Source organism: Megascapheus bottae, chromosome 17 (assembly GCF_031878675.1).
Source record: "Megascapheus bottae isolate mThoBot1 chromosome 17, mThoBot2.hap1, whole genome shotgun sequence".
In the NCBI taxonomy this organism is placed as follows: domain Eukaryota; kingdom Metazoa; phylum Chordata; class Mammalia; order Rodentia; family Geomyidae; genus Megascapheus; species Megascapheus bottae.
The window spans coordinates 51,126,797-51,149,160 of NC_143525.1; the positions used below are offsets into that span (position 1 = coordinate 51,126,797).

Sequence of the window (22,364 nt, forward strand, 5' to 3'; positions counted from 1 at the left end):
CTTGGGCCTCTCTGTGCTCAAGGGCTAGCGCTCTACCATTGAGCCACAGCACTATTTGTGGCTTTTTTCTGACGACTTGATGGAGACGAGTGGCTGGTTTTGACTCATGATCCTCAGATCTCAGTCTCCCAAGTAGCTAGGATCGCAGGTGGGAGGCCCCTGCACCCAGTTCTGAAAACACTTTTCAATACGCAACCGTGAGGAAGCGTCACTGTGACTCAAAGTGGTAGGGCGCTAGCTCTGAGCAAAAAAGAGCTCAGGGACTGTGTCCAGGCCCTGAGTTCAAGCCCCATGACTAACAAAAAAAATACTATGGGTCAGACCCTAAATCTGACTTAGGACCATACCTCCAGCTATACCATAGTCCTGGATATTAGCTTCTAGGTGCCAAGGCAGGCCCTGCAGTCCTCTCCCAAGGTCGTCTCCTCCTCCTCCTTCCTCCTTCCCTCTCTCTCCTCACTCTCTCCCTCCCTCCTCTTCCTCTCTCCCTCCAGCACTCACCTGGCCTGGCTGGGTCTCCTCCTGCCCCAGGATCAGGTGGGTTTGCCACAGGGTTCTCCCCTAATTGGGCAGAGAGCGGGATCTGGTTGCTCAGCGCTTCCATCTCTCTCCTCATCTGTGACACAGCGTGCCGCAGACTCGTGTTCTGCTCACGTAGCTGCTGGATCTCAGCAGAGGGAAAGGCTTGGCTCGTGTCTCCATCGTGCTGGGGCACAGGTACCTGTGACCACACACAGACAGCCATGTCTGGGGAGGAAGAGTGGAGAGTCTGCAGAAGGGAGGAGGCTCTATGCTTAGTGCTGACCATGCCCTGGAAAATGGCTCCATATATATTTAGGCACTATATATATATTTCATTAAAAAAATGTACTGGGCAGCTGGGCACTAAAGTCTATGAGACTCATTTATTTATTTATTTATTGCCAGTCCTGGGCTTGGGCTCAGGGCCTCAGCTTTGCCCTTGGGTTTTCTCAAGGCTAGAGCTCTACCACTTGAGCCACAGCACCACTTCTAGCATTTTTTCCTATGTATGTGTTACCGAGGAATCAAACCCAGGTCTTCATGCATGCTAGGCAAGCACCCTACCACTAGGCCAAACTCCCAGCCCTAAAGTCTGAGAGACTCTTATCTACAATTAATCACCAGAAAACCGCAAGTGGCGCTGTGGTTCAAGGATAGGGAGGTAGTTTTGAGCTGAAAAGCTCAGGGACAGTGCCCAGGCCCAGAGTTCGAGTCCCATGAATAACAACAAAAAAAAATGCACTGGGCACAATAGCCAATTATGGAAACAGCCCAGAAGCCCTATAGTAGATGAGTAGATAAATATATAAATGTATATACATACACACACACACACATGGGGCTGCAGGGCTGGGAGTTGGGCCTAGTGGTAGAGTGCTTGCCTCAAACGCACAGAGCCTGGAGTTTGATTCCTTGGTACCACATACACAGAAAAAGGCAGAAGTAGTGCTGTGACTCAAGTGGTAGAGTGCTAGCCTTCTAGCCTTGAGAAAGCTCAAGGACAGTGCCCAGACCCTGAGTTCAAGACCAGGACTGGCCAAAAAAAGAAAAAAAAAAAAGAGCCAGGCACTGGTGGCCACACCTTTCATCCTAGTCATTCAGGAAGCTGAGAGCTGAAGACTGTGGTTCAAAGCCAGGCCAGGCCGGAAAGTCTGTGAGGCGGGACTCTGACCTCCAATTAATCACCAGACGTAGTGCTGTGGCTCAAAGTGGTTCAGGGTCAGCGCCCAGGCTCTGAGTTCAAGCCCCATGACTGGCACACACACCACAAAGTCAACTGGGTGCAAAGAAGCTACCTGACAGGATCCAGACAGCACAGCCTGACAATCCAACCTGTAGACAGCAGATGGCTGAACACCTGCATGAGCCCTAGACTAAGAGGGGAGGAGCCTTGGCACTCCAGAGAGAGCAAACTGTCCTACTCCTGGCTCACACCTGACCAGGGCTGTGGGGGTCTCCTGAGGTCTGACCCCGCCTCTCCCTGCTCAGCAGGTCCGAGGGGCTCTGGGTGTCCCAGTGAGCTGGGGGGACACTCTGACCAGGTCTAGGACTGCAGGGTGCTCTGTGCATATTCACCCCAGACACCAGGGCGCCCTCTCCTGCGGGGACAGGGGAAAGGCAGCCTGGGAGGCAGCCAAGTGCCACCAGAGCCCTCTCCAGGGCTCTCCAGCCCCAGATAACTGGGTTAGTGATTTTCCACAAAGGGGAAATGGCGGATTGCTGACGAAATTAAGGCACCCATAAAGGAAATGCAAATCATAACAACACTGAGATTCAATCTCACCTTAGTGAGACTGCCAACCCTGAGACGATGAACTACAACCAGTGCTGGCAGGGATGTGGGGACAAAGGAACTCTGTCACACTGTTGGCAGTTCGAGGTTCCTCAAAAACTAACCACAGACCTTCCTTATGAGGCAGACATGGTGCCGTGGGGCCTGTGCCAGGTCACCTCAGGTCAGCACACAACCCTGTTGCCGCCGGGGCCGCACAGGCTCCACCTGGGCCCACAAATGGACACTGTGGTCTCTGGAGGCTGGTGACAGCTACTGACCACTGCTGCCACTGCCAGGCACAGCCAGGAGCGATGGGGAGACCCGTGGCACACAATGGTCCCGGTCTGGCCAAGTCTGAGGAAGGTCTGGAAAGAGTATTCGTATCTAGTGTCAAGGCAGATTTTGGGTTGTTTATGTGCCTGGTCCTGGGGTCCCTAAGATTTGGTGCTCCTGCATAGTGCTATACCACTTGAACCACAGCTCCACTTTCAACTGGAAATGAGGCCTGTAGACTGTCCTGCCCAAAGGGCTATCCTCAGATCTCAGCCTATTGTGTGGTTAGAATTACAGGAGTGAGCCACCATGACCCAGCTCAAATTTTGGGTTTTTCTCAGGCTGGAGATCAAATTCCGGGCCTTGCTCTTGCTAAGCATGGACGGAGCCATCCATAGCCCAGAGTTCCATCTGAATATGAGGTTTTGGGGGTTTTTTTGGTTTGTTTTGTGGGTTGTGGGACTTGAACTCTGAGCGTTGTCCCTGAGCACTTTAGCTCAAGGCTAACACCTACCTCTTGAGCCTCAACCCCACTTCCGGTTTTCTAGTGGCCAATTGGAGATAAGCGTGTCTCGGGCTCTAGTGCCCAGGCTGGCTTTGAACCGTGATCCTCAGATCTCAATCTCCTGAGTCGCGAGGATTACAGGCGAGAGCCACTGTGCCCGGCTCCCAAGCACTAAGAACGAGGAGCTGTGAGCTGTGTGTCCATATTAACTCCTATGCTGTCCTCCCGCTCCCCTGCCCAGCAGACACTGCAAGGAGCACGACTGACGAGGCCCCCAGTTCTGGTATGCCTGGCGCTGCTGCCCCTGTGGCTGAGAAGGAATACCTGGGGTCCAGAGGGGCCCACGGGGTGGGGAGGGGTGCTCACCTGCACCTCCAGCCCAGGGTAGGGCCCGCTCCCCCGCAGAGCCTCTCTGGCCTGGTCTCGCTCCAGGGTCACAGTCCTCAGCACCAGCTCCTGTTCACGCAGAGCCCGCTCGGCCTCCTGGAGCTTCGCAGCCACCTACAATGGTGCCATGGCATTAGTGGCACAAGAGGCACCAGCCCCCGCTTAAGAAATGGACCGCGTGGACAAGCAAGGAGCCACGGGACCAGTGACCAGGCACTGAGCACTGGAACCACCACAGCTGCAGTGGGCAGCTGAGCTCCTCCGACTCAGTCCCGTACCCCACGCTGCCCTGCTGGGCAGTGCACGCAGGCAGGGGTCAGCCATGCGCCGTGCACGGCCATCCATATAGGTGCAGAGGTCCTAGTGCACAGGGGCCCTCCGTGCAGGGGTCACTGGTTCAGGGGTCATCTCGACAGGGTCCACGGCACTGGACTTAGCAGGCATGGCATATTTTATTACCATGACTAGTACAGCACCACACCCAACCTCACTGCAGCCTGCGTGGCTCTGCCTGTCTGCCCAGCCCTGGCCCCTCTGCCCTCAACTGAGACGTAGCCCCTGCGCCATGCCCACCTGGTCTCTGGCTTCAGTCAGGCCCTGTATCAGAGCCTCTGACTTCTGGATCTGGTCTCGTTCGACACTGTCACAGCGGCGCTGCCAGTCCAGGCCCAGCTGCACCTGTTCACGCTCCAGGCTCCGCTCCCTCTCCACCGCCAATGTCAGCTGCTGCTTGTATCTGTGGACGTAAGCTCCCTGAGGCCCCTGCCACGTGGGTCCTCGCTTTTGTCGTCCCCAGGCTCTGAGCACCCCACCTGCCTGCTTCTCCCTCCACCCTCCTCACCTCTGCCCCTGTTTCTCCCCAGAGAAAGCAGGCCAGGCCTTGGTTTATGCCGTTCGTATGCTAGACCGGTCCATCACCAAGGTGATCCCACAAATGATGCTGCGGGGACGTCACCTGTCTATGTCCTGCTGGAATCTGGCCAGCTGGGCCTGGAGCTTCTCCTCCCCTTCCTGCAGCGCCTGGAGCTGGAGGTCTCTGGCGATCACGTCCTTGGCCATCTGTGCCATCTGGGCGTCCCGGCCAGCTTCCAGGGCTGCCACCTCCTCACGGAGTCTGAGCAGAGGAGCTGTGTCAGTACGTGTGGCTATCCTCACCCTCACTCTCTCCTACACAGCACCCCAACTGTGGGTGTGCGCGTGCGTGTGCGTGCGTGCGTACGTGTGCATGTGTGGCTATCCTCACCCTCACTCTCTCCTACACAGCACCCCAACTGTGGGTGTGTGCGTGCGTGTGCGTGCGTGCGTGCGTGTGTGTGTGTGTGGCTATCCTCACCCTCACTCTCCTACACAGCACCCCAACTGTGGGTGTGCACGTGCGTGCGTGCGTGTGTGTGCGTGCGCACATGTGGGTGCCTGGCTCGCAAGGAAAGGCACAGGAGAGCTGAGGTTCCTTGCTAAAGAAGGCAGTGGCTCACACACACGGTGGAGGTGGGCAGTTCCAGTGTACACCTGGAGACCAGCCCCAGAGTCTCCGGCATGGCCTTGGCACCCCCCCACACACTTTCAAATTCAAAGTGACGCTCTACAGGGGAGCCAGGCACCCACTTGCCTCCAAGAGACCACCCACCAATGGACCAAGTGCAATGGCAGGCAGGCAGGCAGGCAGGCAGGCAGGCAGGCAGGCAGGTGGCGCTGTGTCAGCTCCGCCCTAGGTCTGCTGCCAACCCAGATGCCCATGCGCCACCTTCCTGGAGATGGCAGCCAGCACACCCTGAGCCATCGACTGCGGGGGGCTGGAAGCGGAGGGTGAGCTGGCTGTGCCCCAGTCCTCCCTGGCCCTCAGGGGCCAGCTCGCCTGGTGTGGAAGTGTACTCCAAGCCTGGTCTGCACAGAGTGAGAAAAGCCACCATGCATCGCCTTGAGAGATGCAGACACCCTGGCACCGGCCTGTGCCCGTGCCCAGTGCTAAGGAACAGACGTGACAACACACCAGCTCCACGCTCAGGGCAACGGCTCTGCCTCTGCCCACGAGCCCCATACCAGCCCGCATCCCAGGAACTGGCATAGAAATGTCAGGGCTGCTGGCGTCTCCACCCCCACCTGGCTCTGGGCCCCAGCTGGCCCAGCTGGGGCCCAGAGGCAGGACTGGGTGCTCTGCTAGGAAGACACAGAGTAGAAAGGTCCCGGCAACATTGTTGTGTTGGCCTTAGTACTACAGATGTGTCTGGGTGTCTTAACTCCAAACCTACCAAAACAAGAAGGGCTACTAGAACCGAGTCTACAGCTTAATGCCAACTTACACACAGAAAATAACATCAGAATAACTGTGCTCCCCAGAGGCTGAAGGAAGGCAAGCTTGGAGCCTGAAAGTCTGTTTTCTTTTCCTTTTTTTCCCCTCTAGAGTCCGTGTCTTGCTCTGTAGCCCTCCTGGGCCTCGAGCTCTCAATCTGCCCTTCTCAGCCTGTGGAGTGCTGGATCATGCATCTGCCACACCCCACCCACCTCCAATCTAGTGTCTAGTGCCAGAAGGACGCTTGTGTCGTAATGAGCCTCAAGAACAGAACAGAAATGAAAAGATCAGCCTGGCTGAGAATGTGGTTAGTGAGTGGTAGTGTGCTTGTCTAGCAAACATGAAGCCCTGGGTTACATTCCAGTACCACATACACAGAAAAAAGCTGGAAGCAGTTCAAGTGGTAGAGCTCTAGCCTTGAGCAGAAGCAGCTCAGGGACAGTGCTCAGGCCCTGAGTTCAAGCCCCAGGACTGGCAAAAAAAAAAAGTCAAGCCAGACACTGGTCACTCACATTTGTAATCCCAGCTATGCAGGAGGCTGAGATCTGGAGGCTCTTCAGTTGAGGTCAGCCAGGCAGAAAAATTGGCTACATTCTATCTCCAAAACAGCACTGGGGTTATGGCTCAAGGGGTAGAGCTCCAACCTAGCAAGTAGAAGGCTCTGAAGTCAAACCCCAGCCCTGCCAAAAGAGCTCACAGCCAGGAGCCTCACTGAGCTCCACAGGGGTCCCCAGGAGGGTGGGGAGGGGACCCAGCAGAGGGGGTGATGGCAGTCAGGGTATGCCTGCTCTCCAGCTGTGCTTCTGGAGCTGGGGCCACACTCAGGGCACGAGAGCAGGGCTCCAGAGCCATCCCCCACAAAGCGGGAAGGCAATTGGGAAAAGCCAGCTGGTGAACAAACACCAGCTACACCTCCAACGTTTCTGGGGAAGACACTTCTCTAGGAATCAAGAGGCAAGTGTGGTGCCACCCCTCTCTCCCTGTTATTACGTTGCTTCCTGTGTATGGCTTCCTTTATGGCTCTCAAGACACGAGGCATTCGTGGAGCTGTGCCTGGTTTAAGTAACAGAAGGGGCCAGGTACTGCTGGCTCATGCCTGGAATCCTAGGTTCTCAGTAGCTGAGATTGGAGGATCCCAGTTTGAAGTCTTCCCAGGCAGGGAAGTTCCCAAGAGATGTTTGTCTCCAATTAACCACTCAAAAACTGGAAGTGGTGTCTGGCTCAAAGTCGTAAAGCACTAGCTTTGAGCAAAAGAGCTCAGGGACAGGGTCCAGGCCCTGAGTTCAAGCCCTACTACCAACCAACCAACAAAACACAAAACCAGAATGGGGTCAAGCATCCAGTTCACACCTGAACTCCAGGGGGGGCTGCTGTGGCGGGGGCGGGCCACGCGCAGGCTTACCTGTCAACGACGGCACCCTTCTCCCTGACAGCGGCAGCCTGGGCCCTCTCTGCCTTGCGCAGCTGCCCCTCCAGGGTCTCACACTGGGCCTGCAGCTCTGCCACCCTGGTCTTCTGAGCCTGCTGCTGCTCCCTGTGGGTGCCCTTCACTGATGCCAACACCGTGTCCTTCTCCCTGACCAGGCGGTCAAGCTCTTCATACCTGAAACACAGCGACGGCCTGAATCTTCTGTGCTGCTCTCTGCCTTTCTCACACCATGCTGTCCTGGTGGGGCGGTGGCCGAGCCTCTGCCCTCGTGGGGCCACTGTACGCGGGCCTGTCACCCTGTGTGAGCAGGGGTGGCAGGCCCCCATGATGCACACCCCCACAGCAGGAGCCCCAAGTGCAGGCCGCTGCCTGGGCCAGGTCCCCGCCAGCGCACGAGCACGGCATCACTCGCCAACACTGCCAAGCCAGTTGGCTCGGGGCACCAGTTCTGTTTGGCTTGCTCTCATGAGTCACTTTGCAAGCAATGTTGGATGGCTCAGCTTTAATGACAGTCCTCCAAGCACTCCACACGTGCTATCTGAAGCGAGACCGGCAGAGGCAGCCTGCTGCGAAGGGGGTGGGCTTTGCTGCATAGGTGATTGGTTAACGTATTTCCTACGCTGAAACGGAATTTACAAGTTCATGGACAGACCGCATGCGTGCACACAGGGAAACACCTGACGAGCAAAGCATTTTAACTTAAGCCCACTCTGCTGCTGCCTGCGTCAGCGACACTTCCACTGACAAACATTTGGGTAAACATTTGCCCAGTGCCAGTGGCTCATGCCTGAAATCCTAGTTACTCAGTAGGCTGAGTACTGAGGGCTGTGGTTCAAAGCTAGCCAAGCAGGAAGGTCCATGAGACTTCTCCGATGAATCACCACCAAGCCACGGTGGAACCGTGGTTCAAATGTGAAGAGTGACAGCCTAGAGCAAAACATCTGGGGTCTTTGCTAGGCCCTGGGTTCTAGGGACCAGGTGCTGAGCTCTGCAAGCTGCTCTGGCCTCCATTCCCAGGCAGCAGCCCACACAGAAGCACTCACTTCCTCTGAAACGTCTCCTCTTCTTTCTTCCTGGCCACCTGCACGGAGTGGAGCTCGTCCTCTAACTCCTTTATCCTGGACAGACAGACAGACAGTGTCAGCGCAAGAGCAGAACGGGACCAAGGAAACAGGGGCAGGGCCCTGACTAGTCACCAGAGGAGGACCTGCACACAGGCCAGGGGAGGACTGCACACAGGCCACGGGAGGACTGCACACAGGCCACAGGAGGACTGCACACAGGCCAGGGGAGGACCTGCACACAGGCCAGGGGAGGACTACACACAGGCCAGGGGAGGACTACACACAGGCCAGGGGAGGACCTGCACACAGGCCAGGGGAGGACTACACACAGGCCAGGGGAGGACCTGCACACAGGCCAGGGGAGGACTACACACAGGCCAGGGGAGGACCTGCATACAGGCCAGGGGAGGACTACACACAGGCCAGGGGAGGACTGCACACAGGCCACAGGAGGAAGGACTGCACATAGGCCGGAGGAGGACTGCACACAGGCCACAGGAGGGAAGACTGCACACAGGCCAGGGGAGGACTGCACACAGGCCAGGGGAGGACACGCACCGGGCATCTTTTACGGCCTCCAGGTCCCGGAGCTCCCAGGTTCGGCCCTGCAGCCTGCTCTCCAGCTCGGCGTTCACCGTCTCTGCCCTCTGAAGGCACTCTGCTGCCTGGGCTCCAGCTTCCTTCAGAGCCTCCAGCTCTTTGTTCAGAAACTTAACCTGAGGATTTAAAGGCATGTAGGATTGTGTGTGAGGCACTTGGTGCAGGAGGCCGCGTGGTCAACAGCCAGAGGAGCCTGAGAAAGATGAATCGGCACACGCCACATGTGGCCTGCACTGGAATGTCATCCTGCGTCCCCCAGTCATGTAGGAAAAAGTTTAAACTCATCTGTGTGCCAGTTGCTCACCTCTATAATCCTAGCTACTCAAGATATTGAGATGTGAGGATCTTGGTTCAAAGTCAGCCAGTGCAGGAAAGTTCAAGAGTCTCTTATTTCCAAGTAACCACCAAAAAGCTAGAAGTGGAGGTGTGGCTCTAGTGGTAGAGCATGGCCTCGAGTGAAAAGCTCAGGGGCAGTTTCTGAGTTCAGGCTCTGAGTTCAAGCCCCAGTGGTGGCACAAAATAAAATAAAACTCACAACGAGGCAATAGCTGAAAGTGAGGTGCTGGACACAAAACTGCCCTTCACCAGGCTTGGAGAGAACCTTCACCTTCAGGAAGCAGGCAGGTGACAAGCCCCTGCCCCAGTGGACACTCTGACAAACCTGGGGTCCCCTGAAGCTCTCTGCACCCACCAAAACTGGGGTCCTGGTCTATGAAGGGTCCTGCATGTGTTCACACTCACCTCAAAACAGACCAGTTCAAGTCCACTGGTGTCTCTCTCCCTCTTTTCTTTTCTTTTTGGCCAGTCCTGGGTTTTGAACTCAGGGCCTGAGCTCTGTCCTTGGGCTTTCTTCAAGGCTAGCGCTTTACCACTTGAGCCACAGCACCACTTCTGGCTTTTTGTATGTGGGGGGGTGGTGGGGTCATGGGGCTTGAACTTGGCCTGGGCACTGTCCCTGAGCTCTTCAGCTCAAGGATACCACTCTACCTTTGAGCCAAGCCTACTTCACATTTTTCTAGAGGTTAATTGGAGATAAGAGTCTCAGGTTCTTTTGTGCCTGGGCTGGCTCTGAACCTTGATCCTCAGATCTCAGCCTCCTGAGTAGCTAAGATTACAGGCGTGAGCCACCACATCCAGCACCTCTGGCTTTTTCTATGTATATGGTACAGAGGAATTGAACCTGGGCCTTTGTGCATGCGCTAGGCAAGCACTCTACCACTAGACCAAACTGCCAGCCCCCCCCTTTTTTGTCAGTTGTGGGACTTGAACTCTGGTCCTAGGCTCTGTCCCTGCACCTCTGTATGCTCAATGCTAACACTCTACCGCTTGAGCCATAGCATCTCTTCCAGTTTTTGAGTGGCTAACTGGAGATAAGTGTCTCACGGGATTCTTGCGTGACTCTTGTGTGGCCTCTGCTGCCCAGGGTTCTCAAGGGGACGTTGTGGGGTCCTGTGGGGCCACCCTGGCCTGAGGCCACACTGTAGAGGCCTTGGGCCTCTGCTGGACTGTTTGAAAGATAGGGTGCTGAAATGGGGCTGCCTAATGGGCTGGGCAGGGAGCAGACCCCATCACCCATCCCATACCAGAAGCAGAGGCAGTCCTGCCCGCCGCGCCCCTTGTGGCTAGCACCTGCCCCACCATGCCCATTCTCCCTGGGCAGGGCACAGGCAGGACTGCCAGTGTGGACGGAGCTCTGGCTCCATGTTGCCAGCTTTACACAGGTGGTAAAGCCCCTGGGCCTCAGGCTGGCGCCCTTCAGAGAGCAGGCCACGTTGGAGCCACGGCGGGGCCGGGGGTGATTGGAAGCAGGTGCTTCCCCAGGCCTGGACTGGTGGACCTGGGCACCAGGGCTCCTGACTAAGTGTGGCACCCCAAGCACTCCACAGCAGTCTCGACGCTGAGAGGACGGGCTTGCTGCAGGGGGAAAGCTCCGAAGCCTTCCGGGTGAGGCCTGTTACCTTCAGCTCGTGGGACAAGACCACGCTGCTCATGTCATCTGCCTTGAGTCGGAACTCATGCTCCCGCTTCTGCATTTCAGCCCCAAACTCCAGTAGCAGCTCCTAGAACGAAAGGGTCACAGTGAGGGGACAGTAAGGGAAGGACAGCGGGGCTGGCCCATCCTGTGCATTGGCCAGCCAGGTGACAGGATGCAGGCTGGACAAGACCCCACCGCGGCACAGCATTCCCTGGGGGCTGAGGGATCCTCTGCCTCTGTGAGCACTGCGCTGTGCGGACAGCAGCAGAGGCCCAAGCTGCTCCACCAGGGCGGTGTGCTGAGGCCTGAGAGCAGCGCCCTCCCGCTCCACAGCGACCCTGGAGAGACCGGCAGGGCTGGCTGTGCTGGGCCCCTCATGCCTGCCTCCAGCCCCACGCAGGCCTGTCTGCATGTGACCCTTTCCACGCCCCGGACCTGTGACTACGGAGGATGGAGGTCCTCATCAGAGGCTCGTGCTGAGCCTTTGGACCCCAAGCCATCAGAATCACGAGCAGCAGGCCTTCAGAACACACAGAGAAGCTGGGCTTGCATGTCTCCCCTGTTCTGTTTCTATTTCACGAAGGGGAGGTCCCGCAGCCATCCCTGGGAGAAGACTCGGAGACTTTAAAGCAGGGCTGAGAGATGGAGTGTCCCTGAGCACGCAGTCAGCAGAGCGGCTGCCTCTGCCCCACTCATGCAGCCCCTTCGGGACCGTGCAGCGGTGTGGGGATGCATTAGCTCTGTACCTGCACCTATAACATGTTTTAGTTCTGAGCACTGTTCTTTCTGGCTGTGAGGGCCGGTAGCATAGCCTAGTGGTAGAGTGCTTGCCTAGCTTGCATGAAGACCCGGGTTCAATTCCTCAGTACTACAAACAGAAAAAACCAGAAGTGGTGCTGAGGCACAAGTGGAGCAAAAAAAAAACCAGAAGGCATAAGTGAATAATACTTCATTTATTCTAATCCTCTGCAAAACAAAAATAGAGTACCAGGGATCAAATGAGAGTTGTTGCTGGAATGCCAGTACGGCGGGAAGAAGGCTCTTCAGGTGTGGCGCGGCCACTAGGGGGCAGGCGAGCCCCCGAGTAAGCTGGAGCAGGGAGAGCCAGCGCCCAGAGCCCAGCCTGCTGCTGCCGCCTGCTGGGCTCCCTGCTCGCCCCCCTCCCCTTTGTGTCCAGATTCCCGGGTACGCCTGACATCTTGCTGGCCACACAACATGCACGTACCCCAGCTGAGCCGTGGCCCCCTCGCGCCAGGGCCAGGCCTAACTGGCCCTGCAGAGAGTGGCAGCCTCCCTGTGGAGACCTCTGGTGGACAGTCCACTCTCCACACGCTTCGCATGATGTCCACAGCCCTCAGCAGCAAGCTGTCTCCACCTGTGTTTGGGATTCTGGCCCAAACCAGGTATCCTGCAACCCCTCAGACCCCTGATGTCCCGCTGGCTCTCCCTTCCAAGTCCACCCAGAACACTGGAGTCAAGACCCAGGCCACCCACAGCCCCGTCTCCAGCCACGGCCGTCCTCGGTCGGGTTAGCTGGGTTCACGTCACTGCTTTGCTCCAGCCCCACAGGTCCCCATCACCTGACAGCTCGCAAGGCCCCGCAGGCCAGCCACACCTTGGCCCTGCCAGCCCTAACTTGCAGAGAACCCCAAATGCACAGGTGCCTGCCTCCCTCCAAGAAGCCCTCATCAGAGTCCTTTGCTCAGCAGCCCTCCCTAGAACTGGCGGGGCGGGGCGAGGTGACTTGTGCCTGTCCCACCTACTCAGGAGGCCAAGATCTGAGAGGACTGCGGCTCTAAGCCAGGCTGGCCAGGGAGCTCTCAGTTACCTCGAAGTAACCACTAAAAAGTCAGTGGCACAAAAGGATACTGCAGCTCAGGGACAGCACCCAGGCCCTGAGTTCAAGCCCCATGTCCAGCACACACACACACAAGAGAGCCCACACTATCACACTAAGCCATGAGGCACCATGGAGCATGGAGTCCCAGAGGCACAGGAGAAGCCGTACGGCTGGGCCCCATGTCCAGATCAGAGGGGCAGAGGCACCAGTGCCCATCCTGCTGCCACAGGGCCCCTGCTGGCCCCAGTGGGTAAGAAGAGTGACCATGGGTGAGGACAAGGTCAATGAGACAGAGTCCTGTGCATCCTTCCAGGCACACTTGGCTCCAAACCTCCTTTGGGGGACCCCTCAGGACCCCAGCCTTGGCCAGCTGGAGCCATGCCTCCGCTGGCTGACCCTCAAGCGGCTATGCAGGCAGGGAGATGCAGTCCAGCAGTCTGCATGCACCAGGACTCGGGCACAGGATTACGCCTGTTGGAGAAGTGTGCTGGCTCCAAAGCTGGCAGACAGCCCCTGCCGTACCTGTCCTATGACACCTTCATCATCAGTGCAAACAGATCAAAACAACCCCCACAGCGCTGCTCTTCCAGAAGAGGTAGACATGGGACAGCGTACCAATTCCCAGTTCCAGTCCAGACACCATGTCAGTGTCTGTTGAGAGGAACGTGCAAACCCACATTTCCAAATCGCCACTGTCACACAGCAGATTCTGCACACACTGGTCAAGGCCACGACAACCAAGTCCCAACATTCAAGGACCCAGGTTCAAGTACATGCGTACACGCACACTCTCACTCACGCATGCACACACAGGCACACCCAGAAGGGCAGTCGTGCTCTGTGCTGGGGTCCAGACCCAAGAAATGGGTGTCCAGTGTCCACTTCTGTGCCCTGAGACGCCTCACCCTTACCTCCGCAGCCTCGCCAGTCCACAGATGCCACCGTCCCGAGGGGACATCCCGCAGGAGTGTGGCACGGGGCTGAGCCTCTGGTTCGGCTGACAGGAGGGAAGAGGATGCTTCGAGTGGCTGTGTGGAGAGATGCAGACCCACGGCAGTGCCCTCCAGCCACTCTCTGGGAGGCCCTGAGCTCCGCTCCGTCCCGATACTCGCTCAGCCAACAGGGTCTGGTTCACACCCTCCACACCCAAGGCAGGCGGCAGGGGGTCCCCAGGAGACGCAGCAGGCCTCCTACCTGTTTCTGCAGAGCCAGCTCCCCGTCAACCTCCTCCAGCTTCCGCTCCAGCCTCCACTTGAGGTTCTCATACTGCTCCTGCTGCTGGTCGAGCTCACTGTTCTTCTCACTGTGGAGCAGAAGCTGCAGTCAGCACGGCCGAGCCCTCGCCAGGCATGCATGGGCGCGCAGCATGCAGCAGCAGGCCACAGGGGTGGGGCATGCTTTCTCAGGCAGCTGCAGTCAGGCTCAGTGAACAGCAGCTGCGCATCCCACCTGCCTGCTGCCTCCTCATGGGAAGAGAACACAACCCAGCGCACATCACCACAGGCCAGCACAGTTGTGTCTTCATCGCTTCACAGACACAACTCAGGAAAACAGAAGATGCCAGCTAAGAAAAAGAACACTGGGGGCTGGGAGTGTGGCCTAGTGGTGGAGTGCTTGCCTAGCATACACGAAGCCCTGGGTTCAATTCCTCAGGAACATGTACAGAGAGAAAGCTGAGAGCGATGCTGTGACTCAAGTGGTAGAGCCTTGAGAAAGCCCAGGGACAGTGCTCAGGCCCTCAGCTCAAACACCAGGACCGGAAAAAGAAAAGAAATAGGTAAGAGAAATAACCTGATAAGAGAAATACCTCAATAGAGTCCTGGGGCTGCGTGGGACAAAAGGCCCAGGATGGAAGGAAAAAGTGGGGCTGAAAAAACTGCATGAGCATGGCTAAAAGAACACAGATTTAGAAAAAAAAACCAATGTGAAAAGAAGAGGACAACCACATACATAGAAAATAGCTGGAAGTGGTGCTGAGGCTCAAGTGGTAGAGCTCTAGCCTTGAGAAAGTCCAAGGACAGTGCTCAGGCCCTGAGCTCAAGCTCAGGACTGGCAAAAAAAAAAAAAAAAAAAAAAAAAGAAAAGAAAAAGGAAAAGAAAAGAAAAAAGAAAGGGGCTAGAAGTTTTGCCTAGTGATAAGAGTGCTTGCCTAGCATGCACGAAGGCCCGGGTTCAATTCCTCGGCACCCCACATACATAGAAAGAGCCAGAAGTGGTGCTGAGGCTCAAGTGACAGAGCTCTAGCCTTGAGAAAGCCCAAGGACAGTGCTCAGGTCCTGAGCTCAAGCCCAGGACTGGCAAAAAGAAAAAAGAAGAAGAAGAAGAAGAAGAAGAAGAAGAAGAAGAAGAAGAAGAAGAAGAAGAAGAAAACATAACACATTATCACAAGATAACATAAATCACCTTAACTCTCAAAACTTTCATGAAGAAAAAATCAGGACAAAGAAAGCAAGGGAAGGAAGAGAGAGGGGAGAGAAAGTGAGGGGTGAGGACATGTGGGGTGCAACCTGATACCCAGGGCTGAGATGTGAGGTGTGATGGGGCCTACAGAGTCGCTGCTCCCCTGCAAGGGGCTGGCTCTTTGCCTGTCCCCTGGGAGAGTGGCACCCACTGGGATACCTGCACTGGGCCTTTACCATCTAGGCTGAGATGGGCAGGGGCCATGAGAACCTGGGACTTCCCTAGACCAGGGCTCTCCTCAAAGTGGCCCTGTCTACCCACATGCATCCTCACTGCTCCAGATGCCCCTCTGCTATCCTGTGGTGAGCCCCCCAAGACCCTTCAGAGTCCATGGCAGAGCGCAGGCCCCCAGCAGGCGGGGACGGGCCAGCCAGATCTCCAACACTGAAGAGAACGACACTAACCTCTCGGTGGTTTTCACTTTGGCCTGTTACCTGACCTACAGAGCGGCCTTGTAGCTAGAAAACATATGGTTTTTGTATTTGAAGCAATGTAGTTTCCATTAGGAGAGTATGTCTAGGGAAAAAAAATCTTTACACTTGTCAGGTGCAAAGCAAATCTGTATATCTCCTATCCAGTCGCTAACATCACACCCACAGATGCAGCAGTTATGAGAAGGGAGGGGGTCTGGAAGAGTTTTGTTTATTTTTGGCCAGTCCTGGGACTTGAACTCAGGGCCTGGGCACTGTCCTTGAGCTTCGTTTGCTCAAGGCTAGGGCTCTACCACCTGAACCATAGCACCACTTCTGGATTTTTCTGTGTATGTGGTACCAAGAAATTGAACCCAGGGCTTTGTGTATGCTAGGCAAGCACCGTACCAGGAGTCCACACTCCTGGCCTGGGTCTGGAAGATTTGAAGGGAAGCCTTTTCCACCAACAGTTTAATGCAGGGTGTCATGCTTATAAGCCTAGGACAGGGCTCAGGCCCTGAGCTCAAGCCCAGGACTGACAAAAATAAATAAATTCAAAATATTCAACCAACTCAAAATGCTCTACTTTCCGAATCCTGGAAGAGAGAACAAAACATGCAGGGCTTTGTTCTTCCCACATTTACTCAGCACGCACTCGGAGACCACTTGGCGCGGTGTGGACTCTGGAGGCACTGGGAGCATGGGCGGTGGCCAGGCAGCTGGCTGGGGCTGGGTGCCTCGGCGCCTGCCAGGGCCCTTCACGGATGGTGCTCCCTGTGGATGGTGGTGCTCACCTGTGGATGCGCTCCAGCTCCAGCCGGTGCTCCTGCATCCTCAGCTGCTGCTGCTGCTGCAGCTCTTCCACACGCCTGGCCTCCCGGGCCAGCGCCTGCTTCAGCTTGGCCACCTGGATCCTGAGCTCACTTGTCTCAGCCTGCCTGGCCTCCTCCTGTGCCCGGGCCTGGGTGAACAAGGCATCGTAGTGCTCCAGCTCCTGATCGCGCTCCTCCAGCACTTGCAGATTGTAGACAAAGTCCTCCTGCAAGCGCTGCAGCCTCGCCTGCGCCTCCTCTAGTCGGCTCTGGGCGGCGTGGAGAGCCGCCTCCTGCAGCTGGGCTCGGTGGGCCTGCAGCTCCCGCCATTCCTCCTCCTTGCGGACCAGCAGCTGGCTGAGGGCCTGCTCGGAGCACAGAGGCAGCATGGTGACGCCTGCAGCGGAGAGAGGGCAGCAGAGGGCACAGCATTGGAGAACCCAGCCTCCCCTCCACCACCTGTGGAGGACACACCACGGGGACCCAGCCTCCCCTCCACTGTGCCCGCCGACTGTGCAAGGCCCCCAAGCATTGCACAGTTTGAAGCCTGGCTCTTGAGTAGCTGAGCTAGGTCGAGCCTGACCTGGTCCCTCTCATCCCACACTGATTCCAGGGCTGAGATTCCCGCCCGGGATGATATCTGTGACTCTATCACTACAGATGAGCGTTTGGTAAAGTAATGGAAATAAAGAAGGCTGGCATCCCAAACCAAAAACAGCAAAAAAAATCAGCATTATCAAATGACTGCTAAGCTGCTAACCAGTCCACAAAACTTCCGCGCTTCTCTTTGTCTCTGGATCTGCTATGGACAAGCCAGGGTGGCCGCCCGATCCCGAGGGCTGGTCACGCATGCTCTAGAGTGCCCGGTCCTTGTCACGCCTGCCACCTCAGAGGTGGTGGTTTCTATACACACACCAAGCCAGCTGATGGGACTCCCTGCAGAGGAAAGCACACTAGGCAACCACTTCTGGGCACCATAGCTGGGCACCTAGCCAGGGTGTGGTGTGTTCAGGAGGGATATAAAAGTCAGATGAAGCTGGGCGCGACGAGCTCACACCTGCAATCCTCGCTACTCAGGTGGCTGAGACCTGAGGATCGTGGTTCAAAGCTGGCCGGGACAGGAAAATCCACCAGACTTATCTTGACTAAACTACCAAAAAGGTAAAAGTGGAGCTGGAGCTCAAAGTAGAAAACCAGTCTTGAGCAGAAAAAGCTGAGGAACAGAGTGTAGGCCCCGAGTTCAAGGCCCATCAGTGGCACACAACACACAAGGCCCAGAAACAGGACTGCCCCCCCCCCGGAAGAGCACATGGACTCGGAGCATGCCCTCCAGCACCATGACTTTGCAGGGGGACTCCAGGATGGAGCCCAGGCGGGAGAGGCTCCCCGCAACCAGCGGCCACCCCAACCTCTGGGAGGGAAGCCTCAGCATAGGATTCATCCAAGATATCTCCCTAAACCGCCAAATCAAAGCACAGCCCCACACCCCTGCACCTGCCCTCAGACAGACCAGAACACTCCTGCACACACTCACACAGCCCACACCCATGCCACTGCCCTCAGACAGACCTGAACACTCCTGCACACACTCACACAGCCCACACCCCTGCACCTGCCCTCAGACAGACCCGAACACTCCTGCACACACTCACACAGCCCCACACCCCTGCACCTGCCCTCAGACAGACCTGAACACTCCTGCACAATCTCACACAGCCCACACCCATGCCACTGCACTCAGACAGACCTGAACACTCCTGCACACACTCACACAGCCCACACCCCTGCACCTGCACTCAGACAGACCTGAACACTCCTGCACACACTCACACAGCCCACACCCATGGCACTGCATTCAGACAGACCTGAACACTCCTGCACACACTCACACAGCCCACACCCCTGCACCTGCCCTCAGACAGACCTGAACACTCCTGCACACACTCACACAGCCCACACCTCTGCACCTGCCCTCACACAGACCTGAACACTCCTGCACACACTCACACAGCCCACACCCCTGCACCTGCCCTCAGACAGACCTGAACACTCCTGCACACACTCACACAGCCCACACCCCTGCACCTGCCCTCAGACAGACCTGAACACTCCTGCACACACTCACACAGCCCACACCTCTGCACCTGCCCTCACACAGACCTGAACACTCCTGCACACTCTCACACAGCCCACACCCATGCCACTGCACTCAGACAGACCTGAACACTCCTGCACACACTCACAGCCCCACACCCCTGCACCTGCTCTCAGACAGACCTGAACACTCCTGCACACACTCACACAGCCCACACCCCTGCACCTGCCCTCAGACAGACCTGAACACTCCTGCACACACTCACACAGCCCCACACCCCTGCACCTGCCCTCAGACAGACCCGAACACTCCTGCACACACTCACACAGCCCACACCCATGCCACTGCACTCAGACAGACCTGAAAACTCCTGCACACACTCACACAGCGCACACCCCTGCACCTGCACTCAGACAGACCCGAACACTCCTGCACACATTCACAGCCCCACACCCATGCCACTGCACTCAGGCAGACCTGAACACTCCTGCACACACTCACACAGCCAACACCCCTGCACCTGCCCTGAGACAGACCTGAACACTCCTGCACACACTCACACAGCCCACACCCCTGCACCTGCCCTCAGACAGACCTGAACACTCCAGCACACACTCACACAGCCCCACACCCCTGCACCTGCCCTCAGACAGACCTGAACACTCCTGCACAATCTCACACACCCCACACCCATGCCACTGCACTCAGACAGACCTGAACACTCCTGCACACACTCACACAGCCAACACCCCTGCACCTGCCCTGAGACAGACCTGAAGACTCCTGCACACACTCACACAGCCCACACCCCTGCACCTGCCCTCAGACAGACCTGAACACTCTTGCACACACTCACACAGCCCACACCCCTGCACCTGCCCTCAGACAGACCTGAACACTCCAGCACACACTCACACAGCCCCACACCCCTGCACCTGCCCTCAGACAGACCTGAACACTCCTGCACACACTCACACAGCCCACACCCATGCCACTGCACTCAGACCTGAACACTCCTGCACACTCACACAGCCCCACACCCCTGCACCTGCCCTCAGACAGACCTGAACACTCCTGCACACACTCACACAGCCCACACACCTGCACCTGCCCTCAGACAGACCTGAACACTCCTGCACTCACTCACACAGCCCACACCCCTGCACCTGCCCTCAGACAGACCTGAACACTCCAGCACACACTCACACAGCCCCACACCCCTGCACCTGCCCTCAGACAGACCTGAACACTCCTGCACACTCACACAGCCCCACACCCCTGCACCTGCCCTCAGACAGACCTGAACACTCCTGCACACACTCACACAGCCCACACCCCTGCACCTGCCCTCAGACAGACCTGAACACTCCTGCACACACTCACACAGCCCACACCCCTGCACCTGCCCTCAGACAGACCTGAACACTCCTGCACACACTCACACAGCCCACACCCCTGCACCTGCCCTCAGACAGACCTGAACACTCCTGCACACACTCACACAGCCCACACCCCTGCACCTGCCCTCACACAGACCTGAACACTCCTGCACACACTCACACAGCCCCACACCCCTGCACCTGCCCTCAGACAGACCCGAACACTCCTGCACACACTCAAACAGCCCCACACCACCGCACCTGCCCTCAGACAGACCCGAACACTCCTGCACACACTCACACAGCCCACACACCTGCACCTGCCATCAGACAGACCTGAACACTCCTGCACACACTCACACAGCCCACACCTCTGCACCAGCCCTCAGACAGACCTGAACACTCCTGCACACTCTCACACAGCCCACACCCATGCCACTGCACTCAGACAGACCTGAACACTCCTGCACACACTCACACAGCCCACACCCCTGCACCTGCCCTCAGACAGACCTGAACACTCCTGCACACACTCACACAGCTCCACACCCCTGCACCTGCCCTCAGACAGACCTGAACACTCCTGCACACACTCACACAGCCCACACCTCTGCACCTGCCCTCAGACAGACCCGAACACTCCTGCACACACTCACAGCCCCACACCCATGCCACTGCACTCAGGCAGACCTGAACACTCCTGCACACACTCACACAGCCCACACCCCTGCACCTGCCCTCAGACAGACCTGAACACTCCTGCACACACTCACACAGCCCACACCCCTGCACCTGCCCTCAGACAGACCTGAACACTCCTGCACACACTCACACAGCCCACACCCCTGCACCTGCCCTCAGACAGACCTGAACACTCCTGCACACACTCACACAGCCCACACCCCTGCACCTGCCCTCAGACAGACCTGAACACTCCTGCACACACTCACACAGCCCACACCCCTGCACCTGCCCTCAGACAGACCTGAACACTCCTGCACACACTCACACAGCCCACACCCCTGCACCTGCCCTCAGACAGACCTGAACACTCCTGCACACACTCACACAGCCCCACACCCCTGCACCTGCCCTCAGACAGACCTGAACACTCCTGCACACACTCACACAGCCCACACCCCTGCACCTGCCCTCAGACAGACCTGAACACTCCAGCACACACTCACACAGCCCCACACCCCTGCACCTGCACTCACACAGACCTGAACACTCCTGCACACACTCACACAGCCCACACCCATGCCACTGCACTCAGACAGACCTGAACACTCCTGCACACACTCACACAGCCCACACCCCTGCACCTGCACTCAGACAGACCCGAACACTCCTGCACACACTCACACAGCCCACACCACTGCACCTGCCCTCACACAGACCTGAACACTCCTGCACACACTCACACAGCCCACACCCCTGCACCTGCACTCAGACAGACCTGAACACTCCTGCACACATTCACAGCCCCACACCCATGCCACTGCACTCAGGCAGACCTGAACACTCCTGCACACACTCACACAGCCCACACCCCTGCACCTGCACTCAGACAGACCCGAACACTCCTGCACACACTCACACAGCCAACACCCCTGCACCTGCCCTGAGACAGACCTGAACACTCCTACACACACTCACACAGCGCACACCCCTGCACCTGCACTCAGACAGACCCGAACACTCCTGCACACATTCACAGCCCCACACCCATGCCACTGCACTCAGGCAAACCTGAACACTCCTGCACACACTCACACAGCCAACACCCCTGCACCTGCCCTGAGACAGACCTGACCACTCCTGCACACACTCACACAGCCCACACCCCTGCACCTGCCCACACACAGACCTGAACACTCCTGCACACACTCACACAGCCCACACCCCTGCACCTGCCCTCAGACAGACCTGAACACTCCTGCACACACTCACACAGCCCACACCCCTGCACCTGCCCTCAGACAGACTTGAACACTCCTGCACACACTCACAGAGCCCACACCCCTGCACGTGCCCTCAGACAGACCTGAACACTCCTGCACACACTCACACAGCCCACACCCCTGCACCTGACCTCAGACAGACCTGAACACTCCTGCACACACTCACACAGCCCCACACCCTTGCACCTGCCCTCAGACAGACCTGAACACTCCTGCACACACTCACACAGCCCACACCCATGCCACTGCACTCAGACCTGAACAATCCTGCACACACTCACACAGCCCACACGCCTGCACCTGCACTCAGACAGACCTGAACACTCCTGCACACACTCACACAGCCCACACCCATGCCACTGCACTCAGACCTGAACACTCCTGCACACTCACACAGCCCCACACCCCTGCACCTGACCTCACACAGACCTGAACACTCCTGCACACACTCACACAGCCCACACCCATGGCACTGCATTCAGACAGACCTGAACACTCCTGCACACACTCACACAGCCCACACCTCTGCACCAGCCCTCAGACAGACCTGAACACTCCTGCACACACTCACACAGCCCACACCCC

At 57.3% G+C, this 22,364-nt stretch overlaps 1 protein-coding gene across 1 annotated transcript in view; it reads right to left on the bottom strand.

Moving 5' to 3' along the window:
- Positions 1-16,785, bottom strand: part of Ccdc57 (coiled-coil domain containing 57) — a 54,925-nt gene extending 38,140 nt beyond the window's left edge. The window contains exons 1-10 of the mRNA XM_090351539.1: positions 16,324-16,785; positions 13,854-13,962; positions 10,803-10,904; positions 8,803-8,960; positions 8,224-8,298; positions 7,154-7,354; positions 4,417-4,575; positions 4,035-4,197; positions 3,441-3,575; positions 502-721 (exon numbers count right to left, since the gene is read on the bottom strand). Of these exons, the coding sequence (XP_090207665.1) occupies positions 502-721; positions 3,441-3,575; positions 4,035-4,197; positions 4,417-4,575; positions 7,154-7,354; positions 8,224-8,298; positions 8,803-8,960; positions 10,803-10,904; positions 13,854-13,962; positions 16,324-16,730 (1,729 nt within the window). The 5' untranslated portion in view covers positions 16,731-16,785. The remainder of the gene's footprint in view (positions 1-501; positions 722-3,440; positions 3,576-4,034; positions 4,198-4,416; positions 4,576-7,153; positions 7,355-8,223; positions 8,299-8,802; positions 8,961-10,802; positions 10,905-13,853; positions 13,963-16,323) is intronic.
- Between the last annotated feature and the right edge of the window lie 5,579 nt (positions 16,786-22,364).